The 17,130-nt window shown below is 40.1% G+C and overlaps 2 protein-coding genes across 3 annotated transcripts; one reads left to right on the forward strand and one right to left on the reverse strand.

Annotated features, from left to right (window-relative positions):
* Positions 1–653: 653 nt before the first annotated feature.
* On the forward strand, positions 654–7,766 carry LOC125019636 (sodium-dependent neutral amino acid transporter B(0)AT3-like). Its single transcript, XM_047604524.1, has 12 exons — positions 654–1,021; positions 1,606–1,746; positions 2,209–2,346; positions 2,883–3,064; positions 3,153–3,263; positions 3,341–3,453; positions 3,538–3,666; positions 3,755–3,911; positions 4,079–4,283; positions 4,369–4,528; positions 4,623–4,785; positions 5,539–7,766. Exons 1-12 carry the CDS (start codon positions 880–882, stop codon positions 5,746–5,748), a joined length of 1,851 nt encoding a protein of 616 aa, XP_047460480.1. The 5' UTR covers positions 654–879; the 3' UTR covers positions 5,749–7,766.
* On the reverse strand, positions 5,909–16,371 carry tert (telomerase reverse transcriptase). 2 transcript variants are annotated; one of them, XM_047604520.1, is made up of 16 exons: positions 16,003–16,371; positions 14,438–15,710; positions 14,040–14,229; positions 13,796–13,949; positions 13,533–13,700; positions 12,792–12,953; positions 11,791–11,892; positions 11,610–11,695; positions 11,364–11,480; positions 11,195–11,266; positions 10,343–10,531; positions 9,942–10,068; positions 9,473–9,534; positions 8,062–8,186; positions 7,835–7,972; positions 5,909–6,681 (listed from the first exon to the last, which is right to left on the reverse strand). In XM_047604520.1, the coding sequence occupies exons 1-16, from the start codon at positions 16,216–16,218 to the stop codon at positions 6,578–6,580; spliced, it is 3,285 nt and encodes a 1,094-aa protein (XP_047460476.1). In that variant the 5' UTR covers positions 16,219–16,371; the 3' UTR covers positions 5,909–6,577. The 2 variants fall into 2 exon arrangements, with proteins under 2 accessions (XP_047460476.1, XP_047460477.1); XM_047604521.1 differs by lacking the exon at positions 11,791–11,892.
* Between the last annotated feature and the right edge of the window lie 759 nt (positions 16,372–17,130).

Genomic DNA, 17,130 nt, shown 5'->3' on the forward strand with positions numbered 1-17,130 from the left:
TCATCTTAGCTGCTGTAACTATTCTACGTTCCCATGTCCGTTTAATGTAAAAGTTGACTACTTTTAAGGGAGTATATGTTGAGTCCACTCTCAACATATCAGGCCCAAAATGTGGACATCAGAAATGGTTATTATTACTAATGGTTAATGGTTTTTATCACTGACTCTCACCATTTCTGCACATGAACGCCTAAAACTACATCATTCTTTAAACATCACTAGGCTGGATCTTTTTTCTCCCCTTCAGATTAAAATATGTATAAATATGCAGGAAGCAGACTCTAGATACTGTGATGTACTCACGCTGTGGAAACAAAGATAACCTGTCCTGCACACATTGCAGCTGAAAGAGGTTAAAAAGGAGGAAACAGCCAACTTCTGTTTTGTAAAATGCACCGCCCCTGTGTTTTAATGCGCAAAGTTTGCTATTGAATAAAGATTCGACTTGGCCACAACAAAAGTATCACAATGTCTCTTTCACAGATCGTATCTGATCGGTCCACTGGAGGTCACACTGGAACAGCATCACAGGGTTATCCATTAATTCAAGGCTGAGCACACCCATTCTAAACAGCAGGGAGGTTTGGCCACTAAATCACTGTACTGGTCCTGGTCACACAGACTCTCTTTGAACACTAATAAAATTTATATCCCTGACTCAAAACTGAAACTGTCGGGGCATAAAAAGACAACACACTTCAGAGAGTCAGAGAGAGAGAGGAGTGCTGGACATCACTTGGACCAAACAACTTGAGATAGTATTGATTTTGCTGAACCAGGTGGCCAAATCTGGATTAAATATTTCTGATTGATACTAAGTACGATTAAGACGGCTGCATATTTGTAAGATCTGTGTTAAGCCTTTTTTGCCAGCTAAGGATGGGGACAACAAAAGACTCAGAGGTGGAGGAGAGACCCAAATGGGACAACAAGGTTCAATACCTGCTGACATGTATTGGCTTTGCAGTAGGACTTGGAAATGTGTGGCGGTTTCCCTACTTGTGCCAAATCTACGGAGGAGGTGAGATTAAACTACATTCTCACTTTACACCATAGCCCAATGCTTACAGGAATAGATGTTATGTACTGTATCACACCAAGATTAATTTAAAGTTTAGAAAGTCATTTCTAAGTCAAGTTGACTGATTGACTGATCACTGGGTGCATCTAATTTCTCTGTTTACTTCTCCATTGTTCCCAGCAATGTATGTCTAGTCACAGAATCCTACAGAAACCAGGTCAGGGCTAAGTTGTGTAAACAGACAATTCCTGAAAGAGGGTAGAATGGATACTATCAGCTTCACATACTGACTGGACTCACTTCAAACTGAGTCACAGTTGATTTTGGTTGCTTTGGTCATAAATCTGTGCACTGATAGTTTTTATTACAAACCATGCTCATGTTTGTGGCCACCAATATTTTTTTGTCATGCTGCGCTATAGCTGCTATATCACTTACTGATGCTGAAGTAAGAGAATAACTACTTCTATTACAATGAGATGTATATTATGGTGACTATTGATCGAAAAACATATTAAAATTCTCTGCACATTACAGTATAATCTAACATTGATCCCTTACTGTGCTGTGAATGTTTACTCCAGGTGCATTCCTTATCCCCTACCTGGTCGCCTTGGTGTTTGAGGGAATCCCCCTGCTCTACCTGGAGCTGGCTATAGGACAAAGGCTCCGCATGGGCAGCACTGGTGTCTGGAACTCCATCTCCCCACTGCTGGGTGGAGTTGGTGGGTAACCTAAAATGATTAGTAGAATTTCTTCCCATTTTTGTTATTCATGGAAGTATATCTGTTGAGTTTTTAGCTTATTTTAACAAAATATTTCTTCATAGACAATTATTATTTAATGTACTGACATACATCCTTTTTTTTTAACCCCCCAAAACAACAAAATAAATAAATAAATAGCAGACAGGTTCCATGATGTGTTTGGAGAATTATATTGTTGGAATTGGGTTTCAATTTCTAATCACAATCAAGAGGGAAAAAATGCTTTCTCTAGAAGTATATGAAATAAGATGCAAATACACATTTTTTTTCCAAAGTGAGTTTACAAAAAATGAAACAGAAGGAAATAATTTTCTGAAAAATAATTTACTTAGGCAAACAGCCAAAGTAAATCACTGTGTATTTCTCATTGTTTTGTGGCATGGAACATTTACTTAGAAATGATTAATTTCCTGTCTGTAGGTATCGCCTCCATGGCGGTATCTTTCCTGGTGGGCATTTTCTACAACACCATCCTGGCCTGGGTGCTCTGGTACTTCTTTCACTCTTTCCAAAACCCCCTCCCATGGAGTCAATGCCCACTCAATGATAACCGAACAGGTGAGAACAATACTCACCTCTGTTATTCTTGCTTCTGCTGATAGATTAATGTTCATAGTCTGTGTCAATGTAAATGCAAATACATATATTCATATATGGCATATTCTCAAAGAATATACTTCATCTTCAACCTTTGATCCCTTAACTCCAGTTCATCCAGCCGTATTTACGATTACCTAGAGTTGTTCCTGAAATACAACTTTTACGAGACATTTACATACCTGAAGTCAGACACACAAGGCATTTCAGGATTTAATATGTAAAGGTACAGATTGCTTTATTGCACAGGAAAATTACACCATATTGTATAATAAAAACAGAATATTTTGCTTTCAAGGTAAGTGTTCATGACAGTAGAATATTTAACAATGGTCAAAGAGCAGATATTGTTTTGATCATGTAACATCAAAAAACATTTCCGGTTGAGATGACAGCTGCATGAACACATATTTTAAAATAATTACAGACATGAGCAAAATCCCTGATGATTGTTTTTTAATCCCCTTTCACTTGTGTGTGTGTGCGTGTCCATATAGGCTTTAATGTGGAATGCGAGAAGAGCACACCGTCTAATTACTTCTGGTATCGTGAGACCCTGAACATCACACCTGACATAGAGACCAGTGGCTCCCTGCAGTGGTGGATGGTCATCTGCCTGGCCTCTGCGTGGTGTGTCGTCTACATCTGCTTCATCAAAGGCATCGAGTCTGTGGGAAAGGTCCGTGAGCCTGGTGAAAAATATAACAGCTCGTCTTTCAAAATCAGTCACTGCATCTTGTAAAGTTTCCTTTATTTGACCTACTCAGGCTGTATACGTGACAGCGACCTTTCCTTACCTGGTGCTGACTATATTCCTAATCCGTGCCCTCACTCTGCCTGGAGCTACTGATGGACTGGCGTACCTCTTCACACCTAATGTAAGTTGGGGAAGGTTTGTGGTTTGGATGTCAGTCACATCCAATTGTCTAACTTGTTATTTTTGTGTCTGTTACAGTGGGAGACACTGAAAAACCCACAGGTGTGGCTGGACGCCGCCACCCAGATCTTTTTCTCTCTTTCTGTGGCATTTGGAGGTCTCATAGCTTTCTCCAGTTATAACGCAGAGAGGTATGGACTAAAGCTCCATTATCCACCAAGGTAAAGTCACACTCATCACAAAATTTTCTCTTATTTTTTTATTTTCTCTTTTAGAAACAACTGTGAGAGAGATGCTGTTCTTGTAGCGGTTATAAACAGTGCTACATCTCTCTACGCCTCCATTCCCATTTTCTCTATCCTGGGGTTTAAAGCTACCACCGCCTACAACTCCTGTCTAAAACAGTACGTACATAGAATCTAAAATTTCTTTGCTCATTGCCCTCTGATGAAGTAAAATCCTGAGAAATGATTTCTTGATTCTCATCTGCAGAAACATCCTGTCTCTGACCAACCACTTTGAGTTTTCAGACCAGAATATAACTCTGGAGAACTACAATGAGTGGTTTAATTATCTTAATCAGACATCTCCAGCTGACATCTCCAGTTTGGACCTGAATGAGTGCAATCTACAAACTTTCCTTGGCCAGGTATTTTAATTTTCAAAAGACATCACATATTTTACATTGCATCAGTTTGGGCTTTCATTTCTATAACCTCTCCTATATTCGTTGTTGTATTCTGCCCACACATTGCCCATATTTTTCCCATGTACAATACAACATATACTGTCATGTCTTTTGTCCTCCTCCTGCAGAGTGCTTCGGGTACTGGCCTGGCTTTTATTGTGTTCACCGAAGCAGTTATAGAGATGCCAGGCTCACAGGTATGGGCCATACTGTTCTTCGTCATGCTCTTCAGCTTAGGTCTCTCCTCCATGTTTGGGAACATAGAGGGTGTTCTAACGCCCATCAAAGACCTCAAAGTGCTGCCCAGCTGGATCTCCAACGAAGTCCTAACAGGTACTTCACATCAGATTAAGCTGTTAAATTCTTTTGTTTCTTCGAATTTCCTAACTGAAAAAAAAATGTGTTCTCACTTCCTCAGGTATCATTTGCTTGATATCCTTTTTGTTCGGCCTTATATTCACCATGGGTTCGGGCAACTATTGGGTAGAGGTCTTTAACAGCTATGTGGGCTCTGTACCTCTGCTCATCATCGCCTTCTTTGAGATCATTGGAGTCGTTTATGTCCGTGGAATGAAAAAGTAACATTTCTCAACTTCTTTGATTCAACTTTGTAGCATTTTGAGATTCATGTCGAGGTTTATGTTTTCTCCTGTCTTCTGTGTCCTCCGGCAGTTTCAGTGAAGACATCTATTTTATGACTGGAAGGAAGCCCAACATCTTCTGGAAGGCATGCTGGTTGGTGATCAGTCCTGTAATGCTCCTGGTGGTGCTGGTTGCCTACGTGATCATTCAGGCACAATCTCACCCCATGTATCAAGCATGGAACCAAGCTTATGTAAGCAGTCAAGAACTGAACACAGTATATTGACACAGTATATACAGAAAACTGGATACAGTATACGTACATTCGTAAGAATATGCCAATACTGTATCTAGTCAGGAATTTAATTGAATGGTAACATACCATCAATACACATTACTGTATTGAGGGTATGAACAACAAAGATCCCCATTTCCCTTAAAAATTATACTATATATTCAACAAACAATGTAAATCAATGTAAGCTTGCCATACTGTATGTTAAAAACATTAACCTATGCATTAACATCAGCTAGCATTGGAAGCAGGTGAGGTAGAGCTCTGTCAAAGACAGAAAACCAGAATCTCAAATTTTACAATAAACATATTGTGTTACACAACCTGAAGATTAAATACTCACTGTTTTACAAGGAATCACTTACTAGAAAATATTTCTTGTATGGACCTGATAACCTGTACATGAGTAAAGATAAGCTAATCGCTGACTCGCTGAAGCTTCCAGTTAGGTGCACAGGGTAGTAATGTAGATGTTTTCTCTAACTTAAAAAAAGTTTAAGCTAAATGAAATGCTAGCTGTCTGTAGCTTAATATACACTGCTGTTAATACTGTAAATCTTTCCATCCATGAGAAAAGATTTATGTTCTTGCTTGTACGGCACAGTGTTGGCATGAAATAAAATTAGCTTTTAAAACACTACTCTTACCTTAATTTACAAATAAACAAATGTCTTTATTTCTCCACATTTTGACACTTGTGTCTTTCTCTAGGACAAATTCCCCCAAAGTGAAAAAAAGCCATATCCAGACTGGGTGTTTGCCATCATCATCCTCCTGTCTGTGGTGCCTGTGATTTCTATCCCTCTGGTCGCTCTCTACAGACTGATCTGCTGTAGAAGCAAAGGGTCATCCTCTAATGTCAACTTAAATCCCTACTCCAATGGAGCCTTTGAGATTGAGGAACAACCTACGAGGGCTTGAGGAATGTGGCAAGTGACAAACAGAACAAGACGCTGTGATGGGTTTCACCACTTTGTTCAACAGCGAACATACAATCAGTCACCGTTTCATATTGATTCTAATGTTTACACTGTGAGAATTTAGAACCTGACTTCACATAAGACAACTCCTGTTTGTTTTCCTCAAAAACAAAACTGGATTTATTTAGAAGTAAAAATTTTTCCTTGTGAATAACAAAATATACCACATCATACTGAAACACTATGATTCCACATTTGCAAACCTGTACATTTCCACATAAACACACCTTATTATAAATCAAAAAACGTCACTAAAAGACACGTTAAGCTTTCTGGACGACTTTTAAAAGATTATCACTGGTGTAACATAACTACAAATGCATCACCCTGTACAAAAATGATTTGACTACACTTCAGCAGGGTGATGATGTATTTAGTTACACATGAATTATTTTCCAAGTGAAAACTGAACTACCAAATTAATATCCATAAAGATTGCACCAACTGAAGCACAGTAGCTGGATAATTTTCAGTTATCCATCTTTATGGATCTGGTTCTTGTTTTCTAGGGTAGTGTTCTGATTGACATTTGTCATTTTTCACTCTGAGATAGATGCTTTGCCACACAGACAAATCCAAATGACTGATTTCAACACACAGCTCATCTCTGAGAAGCGCCTACATCCCATTTTTAGAGACCATAACTTACAACATTGATATTTCAGGGAAGCTGGACTAAACAGAGAAAACTAAACAGAGAACATTCTCATACCTTTCTGCTCCAGCTACATTTCTGGTGTTGGAAACTGTTACTAGGACTAGTTTGCAGTCTATGTCTGGATGGCCAAGAAGTCGACTGGGGTCCTGGGGTTAGTGACCTGTCGGACCCTGGCCAACCGCAGATCTCCCAGACGCCGTTCCAGACTCCGCTTCCCTGTTATGCAGACGTAAGCAGAATGTTGTTTTTCGTTCTTTGGTGAACAATTTTAAAATTCAACCATCTGAACAATAAAATCAAATTTAAAGTGTCAATAAAGTGATTCACTGGGATGGGTGCACCCCTCATAAAGGCCACATTCATAGGGATTGGCCTTCATGGCAATTTGCAGTGGTTTTATATTTTATGGTCTTTACCCATGTGAGCTATGCACTGCATAAAACCCCTTTGCCCAGTGAAAATGCAACATAAAGGCAAGAGTGTATTTAAGGGCACAATACTGAAGGTTCCAAATACTGTCATCTATGTTACTGGTAATATTTACATGGGCGCTAGTATTCCTTTTAATTAATAATTTAATGTTATTATTTCTGAATCAGAGTAAAAAGGTAACCCCCTCCATCTATCACACACGGTCATGGGACCTGTTCATAATCCATTCAATAGGCTGACGTCAGTGCCTGATACGCACTTGACACTTGATCAGTTCCACACAGGGTGAACATCAGGTGATGTGTAATGATGACGACAGCAAGAAAACAAGCTGTTCAAACAAGCGATGATGAATTAAGATAAATTAGTCCATGTAAATGTAGATTTTGATTGATCTGCCATCAATAATTCGTGCAACTGGACCAGTGAACATGCGAATAGATATAGGAATGACACAGCTGCGGCAACATCTTTAAATTAGTATCTAATTAACAATTTCTACATTCAGAAAAAGTTTCAACACTGACAGAAATCTGCTAAAAATCTCTCCATTCAAATCTTCCTATAAACATGGCTTTTGTGCAAAGTTGTGAGTGAGATGTGAGAATTTGCCTCTTCTCCTGGTTTTATGATTGTAAACCAAGTATTACAGAGTTCTGAACTGTGCTGTTCTTTTGTGTTTTTTTAATAAGTAAACAATTGTTAGATGCCGTGCTAATATTAGACTAAATGTATACTTAATTTGTAGAGTTGCGTCTATTTTGTTTCCATTTTTCTATGTATATTTTTATGTATTTGTAAAACACACTGTATTGTATTCTGTATGAAGTGAGCCATAAAAATAAAATTTAAATTCTGATATACATAAACAGCAGTGATCGTGATCTTGGGTAGTTTCTTGGGGATATTACTGTGCATGCTTCCTGAGAGTACATACGTTTGTGCAGGTGTGGGAGCAGATCTTTATAGAGAGTACTGTGCTGTGACAGCACCAGTAAGAAGGAAAGACAGAAAATCAGCTCCACTGCTTCATACTGCATGATGCCTATCTGGGTCTTACTGCCTAGTATCATTCCTAGAGAAAAGGGAAAGAGAAGAAAAATTCATTTGGTAAAGTAGGTTTTTGACTTTTATTCACATATACGTACGGAGTAGAAATATTACCTTTGTTGCTGAATCTGATGAGCTTATTGGCATACTGCGCCATGTCCCATATCATCTCCAGGAAGAACATAGGATTCTTAGCAACTGTCTGACCAAAGGGCAGACTCTGGGCACACACATGGAACCTGCAGAGAGAAACACAAAAGACACAAAGGGTATGGAAACAGGCCCCGGTCAGATATTTACACTCTAAGATAAAAGCTTATTATTTCTCAGCTGACAACAATCTGTGCCTTTTTAACACCAGTTTTATCTTTACAGGCCTATTTATCAGAGTGAGGCCAGAAAGCACATACACGAGTGGAAGAGAATTGTGAATTGCGTTAATTTCCTGATTTGTGATAATCACCAGTGTATTGCATCACATCTAGTGCCAACAAATGCCCTCTGACGTATTAAATCCAACTGAGTAATAATAATACACGGCGATATCCGAGACAAATGTAAACAATCACCGTTTTTGCAACTAAAAAAGGCCGTGTTTAACCCTCCTATTATGTTTGGGATCAACTTGACCCAATTCACTGTCTAATGTCTCTAAATATATGATTAACATAATTTTTTTTTGTTTCATATTTTATGACTTTTCCTAATTTAATAAGGACAATTGGGTAAAATTCATGTTTTCGGTGTCCTCTATACATGTTGTACACATTTGTGCTGTTCTGTGTCAATTTGATCCCATGCTCTTACAGGTATATAAAACAAAAACATAAATCAATATTTTACACACATTTCTTATGGTTGTTTTGGATGATATTGAGGTCATTCTAACATGCAATTTTATAATGTTCAGAAAGCCTGACTGAGGAGGATACTGATTATGAGACCTCCTCTGATGAGAAAAAGACCCTGAGCGCTGACCCTCCTGTAGTCTCTGAACAACCAGTAAACAGACTACCTTCCAAAAATGGAATGATATTATGGTCCAGCTCTCTACTTGGGAAACAGGCTAGACTTATCGCTGCTAATGTCACAGAAATGGTTCCAGGTAGCTCATATTGGCAGGAGTGTATAAATCAAAAGGCAAAGTTACAGCATGCCTGTGGGCTGCCCCACTATCTTATTATTATTGACAACCGAAATAGTTTTTCATACCAAATGTTATATATAGCAAGAAGAGTTAGTAGTTAGAAATAATATAAAGCCAATTAAACGCACGTTTCTAATTTTAGGTCAGTCAGTGAGATTTTATGATGACCCGCCTATTTCCACATAGTCGTGTAACAACTCGTCTGTATAGATAAGGGGGGGGTGTGGTGGGTGTTTGTTTTACTTAAAGAGCTATTTAGGTAGTCAACAAACAAATAAAAAGTACCTGATAACTTGACTCACAATTTTAATTATAATAGTTTTTTGTTTGAACTGTGTTAGTAAATTTGAAGATAACAGGGGGTTAAAGCCACTTCACCTGTACGCATGCAGTAGCACCAGCTTGTAGATGTTCTTGTAGACAGCCTCAAGAGAATTGGTCTGAAAAGAAAAACGATTCAACTACTATTTTAAGTACAAAAGTGGGAAGGAAGAAATTAGTCTAAATGAATTATAGGTATACTTTTCTTAGGGTTAATACATGAGCCGTAAAACAAGGAAAGTAGTTAACGGAAGTAAAGCGTCACCACTCATAAACTTAGTTATTGGGGAACTTTTACAGCAGCTATTGAGCACTTTGTTGTTGTTTCAAGTTAACTTCCAGATAAAATACGGGACGCTCATAAAGTTTAAATATTTACAGAGGCCACATTTTTCAACACCTTTTGGATCACCATGACCTGAATAGTTGAGAACCTTCACACAACAAATCATAGAATGCTGATTTTCTAATGTTGTGTGCCTGTCTGTAAAGTCTTTCATTCACTGAGGGATACTTTCTCCCTGACCTTCAGATCCAAGAACAAGGCATGACACTTGAGTCTGAGGACAACCATCAGTTTCCTCTTCATCTGCTGTCCAGCTGAGTGGAAAGAGCCCAGAGTAAGGCTGTAGCGCAGAGACAGGCCGGCGTAGCTGTGAAAGACGGAAAGTAAATAAACATTCCAACTACGCAGATAATTAAGGATGAAAAAAATACATTAAATGGCAATGTCCTGTGTTTCATGCTCCAACAATAATCATCTGTGCTAGACTGTGAGTTGACTCATGTTTATGAGAAGGTACAAAGTGCAAGATGGGGTTCATTCAGCTTACGAGAAAGAACCATAAAGACCAACAAAAAGCTCAATAACTTCTCACGCAAGAAACAGTTCAGGCAATAAGCCTTGCAGTAAAATGACAGAATCACCTGGTATAGTCTTTATGGACGTTCAGTGAGTGGGTGTCCACCAGCAGTCCACACCAAGGGAAGAGGCAGTGAGGGGGAAGCAAACGAATGTCTGGACAAGAGCACACACTTTCTGGCACTGGAAAGTTGATCATCACCTTTTGGGGGTTGACCACCAGACCATACTGTGGTACTCCAGCCAGCAAGATCCTACACACAACGTACAAGTGCTGTAACAGACTGCTAAAAATTATAATATAACAACAAATGTAATCGTAAAGTATGCAGAGACAAAAACAGTAACATAAGACAAAACAATGTGCCTGAATTACTTTAGTAGACTTGAATCTTATATTACGGTTATTGGAGATATGCTTCATGTTATGAAATACATCTGATTAAGTTCTCTACTGGATTTTATAAATTGCTGATGTTATTATATTATTTTATGTTATGTTATATTTTTGCATGTTATATGTGTAAAAGAATCTAACGTGGCTTTTGAAAAATGATCATCAAAGTCTACCGATAATGATAATAATTTGATCTTAGACACATTTAAACCAAGAGAACAAAGAGGAACGATGGATTACATGCTTGACTGTAGATTCATGTATGTGGGGCTCTGTCAAATTGATTAAATCATACTGCTTTTTCAAGGAACCCTGAGCCTGTGACCCTTCAGTCCCAAGCTACTTCTCTCAACACCATGAGACAGTTACCCAAAAGTCATATGTTCATGGCTGGTTTTGATCCTTCATCCAAGTGGGAGAAAAAAGATAATTCTTGAATGTAACCTGCAGAGCTATACCAGCACATTCAATGCACTGCCTTAACAACGACTTTGGTTACAGTGATGTGTGCGCATCGTACTTGAGAAAGGTTTGTGCTTCGCCTTGGTGTGGGGTGATCAAAAGGAAGTCATCCACCAGTCTCATCAAACACCTAGGAAGAACCACAACATCAAGAGCTACAGTACAGAAAGTCTGCCCTCTTCTGCTGCTGATGTGTTATTACAAGCTGATATTGACTGAAACTGTACCCTTTGTTTTTAGCAATGTCTTTGAACAAAACATTTTCCATGTGACCGTAACACAGACAGCAGATCAGACTGGACACGACAGATCCCTGAGGAATCCCTCGGCACTGACGGTATGTTCTGAAAAACAATGAAGACCAAATCACAACAGTTGTTTCATCCTAAATGAAAATGATCCACTGGCTAGATGTGGCCATACTGATCTGATCAATGTGAACAATGAACAATGTGGATAATGCTTGAGCTTACTTCTTCCCATGCTGAACAACACTGCCAGTCAGCATTTGGTTAAAGAACTGGAGCATATCCCTGCAGTGAAGATCTGAGCAGAAATACTATAACAAAGAAAATCAATGAAATGTGTGTTGAGCACTTTGAGGTGAAAAGTATAAATTATCGATACCTAAAAGAAACCACATGCCATCATCACCTGCTCTACCAGGATGGCCTGATGAATTTTGCCTTTTTTCTGCTGTGACATTAAAAACCCCTTCATGTTGGTGGAGCCCACGTTATCCTTCACAAAATCTCCCTGTATTAGCAGAAATGAAAAATGCAACCAAGTCATTAAAGATGTACACCCAGTGGGAACCTTATTATGTACACCTTGCTAGTACTGGTAAGACACCCATCTTCAGATTTGCCTTAATCTCTTGTGACACAGATTCAACCAGCTGCTGGAAATATTCCTGAGAGTTTGGTTCATATTAACATGATAGCATCATAGAAGCTACAGATTGGCTGGCTAAACAACAGATGTGAATATTCCGTTGTGCTCCCTCCAACAAATGCTCTATTGGATTGTTATGCTTAGTAACCAATTTGAAATGATTTTAGTTTTGTGACATGGCAAGCTATCCTCCTGGAAGTAGCAAGAACACCAAACTCTGACCGCACCATGCAAATGCACTATTCAGGAGAATAGCAGTGACACCAAGTGTGGCCTTCTGCTGCTGTAGCCTAGATTCTTCCAAGTTTCAACATGGCGGCTTTTAAGAGATTCTCTTCCACACATCTTGGTTGTAACAAGTGGTTATTTGAGTTACTGTTGTCAGTCAGGCCTTTCACACCATTCTCTGACTTCTAGGATCGACAAGCCATCTTCTCTCCAAGGACCTGGAGTTCAATGATTATTTTCTCTTTTTCAGACCATTCCATGCAAACCCTGAAGACAATTGTGTGTGAAAAGCCCAGCAGACTGGCATGTCTGGTAGTAATAACCATGTCATGTACAATTCCCTTTTCTTTCCCATTCTGATGCTGGGTTTGAACTTCAGCAAATGATCTTGACCATGTGTCCATGCCTAAACGCACAGTTTCTGACATATGATTGTTTGTTGGCATATATGCGTTAATGAGAAGTTGAACAGGTATAACTAATAAGGTGACCTATGAGTAAATATAAGAGGATGTTTGTGGACATGAGGGTACCTGTCTGAGAAATGCTTTTTTCAGGCCTTCGCGGTTATCTGCCCAGATCTTGGCGTAGCGACGAATAGCACAGAGCTCGTCCTGTACAGGTGACATGGCCTGGCCAATCACCTCTATGATTTTTTCATGTGGCAAGCTCTCAAAGGCTCCGCTCACATCCACCTGTAACATAAAGAAAAGACTGAATTTATAATTCAAGCTGCAAATAAGGAAACTGTAGATGTATTTTTGTTGAGTTCCTGTGATGATCCTGAGTGCATAATGCCCCCACAAGTTTAAACAACAAAATTTTAATTTTGGTACAGCACTTGTTGAGTTCTTTACGTCATATAAGAATCATTGTGGATATAAGCATCCCTTCTGATCAATACCGAAACCAAGGAGATGGTAGTGGATCTCTGGAGGCCCAGGGCCCACCTGCAGCCTGTAGCCATCAACTGGGCATGTGTTGTGTATAGGTGGTTCAGACCTATAAGTACCTGGGTCTACAGCTGGATCACAAACTGGACTGTTTAGCTAACATAGACTCACTATATAAAATAGGTCAGAGCCATCTCTGTTGTTCTCAGGAGTTTTAAGGTAGTTTAATATCTGCCAGAAGCTGCTGGACATGTTCTACCAGACTATCGTTACCAGCACACTCTTCTATGCTGTGGGAGGCCCCACTAAAAGGACACCTTGCAGCTGGACAAACTGATACAGGAGGCAGGATCTGTGGTCTATCTATAAGTAATAACTCACCTTAACAAAATAGAGGGGTTGTGGTTTGTCTTTTTGTACTGGTGCTACAGAGCTCAAAACTTTATGGATATCCGTCATACCCCACACTGTGGAGCCAAGCAGTGATGGAGTCAAGTGTACACAGGCCCGCAGTGTGTCCAGCAAGTCCCGGACGTGCCTTTGGAAAAGCTAAAGAAACAAAAAAATAATGCTACAAAAACCCTGCATGTGCCCACAGCATATAATAATACACAAGTCATGGACATGTCATTGTCAAAGTCTACCCTTGTCTTGGCATCTTCTCCTATGACTCGTGTGAGTGGCCTCATGCCATCAGTCTTGGGAATGAAGCGAAGGCGGGAGATGACGGTGCTTTTCGGGAGGGATGCTACCTGAGCTGGAGTCAGCTCCTCCATCTGGCCTTTGGACAAGTGACCCCTATGTCACCGACATGATTTTTTATTGTGAGCTTGTGTACCATGACTGTACGTAAATGGTCCATTGTATGTTAATGATATACGAGTCTACCTGAAAGCCAAGTCCTGCAGTTTAGTCCACACTTCCTGCCTGTAGAACCTGATGGCATTCTTCTGCCCCAAAGTCTCAGTAGCATAGAAACAAGCTTTGACAAGGCTTGCAACATATTCATCCAGAAGCCAAGCCAAGAACTGCCCCAAGATTTGCGTCCTATAGGCGAGCTCACTAGGTGGGACGCGACCTGCAAATAAGAGCCGTTTGATTATGTAAGGAAAAAACAATACATTTCCTTTACAAAAAGAAAGAAAAATAGCTGTGACTACTGAGGTAGTTTACCACCACCAGGGTGTGACTGTGTGAGTGAATGAATAATGCATACAATTGTAAGCACTTTGAGCATCTAAAAATGGAAAAGCGCTATATAAAACCAATGCGTTTTATTATCTAACCTGTTTTACTGATCTTCAGCCAATCACAGTCATTCACCTTCATCTTCCACATCACTTCTGCTAGGGAGAGCCTATCAAACTTTCCACTGTGCAAGACCCTCCTGACACTGACAAAGAAATGAAGCCGGTTGTGGTCCGAGCCCCACAGCTCCTGTGGGATCACAATGGAGAGGCATTCCCTGACAAACAAGTAGACTCTGTGAGGTGCACAGTACTGAGGTAAGAGGGAGTTCAGTTCTCCATGACCTGCGTTGCTCCTCTCAACCACTGGGCACATCCTCCGGAGTATTCTTGTGTATGGACATCTTCTGTGTTGTTGTAACAACTGACTAAACTGGGGAACCATGTTGAAAAAACGTCGAGGTAGTTTCTTTGGCTTCTTTTCCAGCCCATTTGAATATGGCAGTCCCTCAAAAAAAACTAATCTTACCACATCTTTCCCTTGCAGCCTTTTAGATCCATCAGCACTCTTTTTCTTCCTGTTCAGAATAAAGCCATGCATGCCTTTTCCCCCGTACAGGAATCTCAGTGTGCGGATGAAATATTGTGAGGGAGGCAAAGAGGGAAAAATTCCTGGTCTCCAGCTGGAACCCCCATCCAATAAAAGCCGGGTTGTTGGCATTTCAACGAACTGTTTGACCGCAGTAGTGTTATTTTCCACACTTGTCATAGATGGTGATGATTCTGCAAATATGGGTGGTCCTTCCCCTAATGTTTTACAGCACACTTGGTGGATATCCAGTTGGTGTTCCTGATGTTCTATCCGTCTCTTCTTACTTGAAGGAGTCCAAACCTCCTCCTCTGGCCTTTGATCACCTTCCCTCTTTCTTTTCCTCTTCTTTCGCCCTACATCCTCTCTCTTCCTCTTCTTCTCCTTGCCGACAGGTGGATACTCAACTGTGCGTCTCCTCTTCTTGGATTGAGGCTGCAGATGAAACCCACTGGAGTGAGTGGTCATGGACACCTTATCATAGACTGGAACGCCGCACAACTGGAAAGCACATGAAGGAGGAACTGCCACAAACACAGAGCAGCTCTCCAACAGGTACCTCATGATGTCTGTCCCAAGACGTATTGACACTTTCATCCAGAGGTCACTGCCAAGGATGTAGGCTGCATTTTGAGTGACATCCCCTTGGAACTTGAAGAGGTCTGCATCCCTATCCTCCTGAGCCAGGGAAAAATTATTATAGCCATGGGTCAAGACGTTTTTCTTTCGTTTTCTTTTCAGACTGTTGAGGACAAAGGCCAGAAGTTCGGACAGAGTGCAGATCTGTGGAAACCGTAAGATACATCACATCAAAATAAGAAAATAACTTTCACTGAAAGTAAGTATATATATCCACTAAAAGCATAGTTATTGGACAGTCATTCGCAATTCCTGCCATTTTTCTATGACGAAAACTGTAACGTCACAAACTTTTAGGGACGACATAGAGAGAAGTTAGTAGACAAGTTACGTCCATACATAACAGCTCGAAACACTCGTAACACTTAGCATAGCAGCTAGCGTTGGCTACATTCATTCAAAATAGTTTTCACTTCGGGGTTTAAGTTAGGAATACCTGGTTGAAGCTTGGCACTTGCTGTAGCTCTTTGTCAAAGCAAACATAAACACTCCTGGCGAATGACTTGAAGAGCTTAGTGTCAGACGGCTCAGTAAGAACTGCTCTCTGTCCATTTCTGAACACGATGCTGTCCGCAAACTCATCCAATGTCTGTGTGTGCCGATACAGCAGCCGGAGGATATCAAGTACACCGGACATATCTGTCATAGACATATTGACATATTGACGCTACAAAGCAAGTGTCTATTGCCAAGCAAAAACAAGCTTGCGTTCTGCTTTCTCTGCTTCTTGGATTTTCTGGCAGGTTTACGCTAACCGGCATATTAGCAAACTGGCGTTGAGCTACTGTAATATTAACGTTTTAACGATCCGCGCCATCCTTATCCAATGAGAGATCAGTTTATTGCAAATGCCCAATCAAATAGCTCTATACTGCAGCGTTGCTATCACAGGTGACCAATTGTGATCAAGAAAAAGCCTGTTGTCTTTTTTAACGACCACAATAAAATGTTACGTTCAATTTGTGGAAAAAATGCACGTAAGGGAAATGACATACTTATACAGAACGTGGAAGATTTATATGACTTTTCTTAAATTTCAGTCGATATTATGGGCATTTTTATTTGATTAAACACTATAAAAAAAGATCGCATTAAACGCTAAGACATAATTTAAGAAGTTATTTGCTTTATTTATTCACTCAGTATAGCCACTTCTTCAATTTAAGTAATCAACAAGGATAAAATGATCATCACAAATCCCAACTTGTGTGTGTATGTGTGTATATATATATGTGTGTGTGTGTGTGTGTGTGTGTCTGTGTCTGTGTCTGTGTCTGTGTCTGTCTGTCTGTCTGTCTGTCTGTCTGTGTGTGTGTGTGTGTGTGTGTGTGTGTCTGTCTGTCTGTCTGTCTGTCTGTGCGTCTGTGTGTGTGTCTGTGTCTGTGTCCGTCCGTCCGTCCGCATATCATAGCATAGCATATGGCATTCTAATATATCACAGTCAAAAAAATTATTCCTGTCACTGTTAAATATGCTGGGCTGAATTTGCTGAATTGAGGGATCCATTGCTTCTTCACGCGGTCGAACACTGCCCCCTGTTAGGCAAAAGGCACATAACTGCCGC

The sequence above is a fragment of the Mugil cephalus genome, chromosome 14, assembly GCF_022458985.1.
Source record: "Mugil cephalus isolate CIBA_MC_2020 chromosome 14, CIBA_Mcephalus_1.1, whole genome shotgun sequence".
Taxonomy (NCBI): Eukaryota; Metazoa; Chordata; class Actinopteri; order Mugiliformes; family Mugilidae; genus Mugil; species Mugil cephalus.

Coding starts and splice junctions, on each gene's coding strand:
- LOC125019636 (XM_047604524.1), top strand. CDS start 880: ATGGGGACAACAAAAGACTCAGAGGTGGAGGAGAGACCCAAATGGGAC. Junction 3,264..3,340: donor CGTACCTCTTCACACCTAAT/GTAAGTTGGGGA, acceptor TGTCTGTTACAG/TGGGAGACACTGAAAAACCC. Junction 4,786..5,538: donor AAGCATGGAACCAAGCTTAT/GTAAGCAGTCAA, acceptor GTCTTTCTCTAG/GACAAATTCCCCCAAAGTGA.
- tert (XM_047604520.1), bottom strand. CDS start 16,218: ATGTCTATGACAGATATGTCCGGTGTACTTGATATCCTCCGGCTGCTG. Junction 13,701..13,795: donor GAGAAGATGCCAAGACAAGG/GTAGACTTTGAC, acceptor TTGTTTCTTTAG/CTTTTCCAAAGGCACGTCCG. Junction 10,069..10,342: donor GTCCATAAAGACTATACCAG/GTGATTCTGTCA, acceptor CGTCTTTCACAG/CTACGCCGGCCTGTCTCTGC.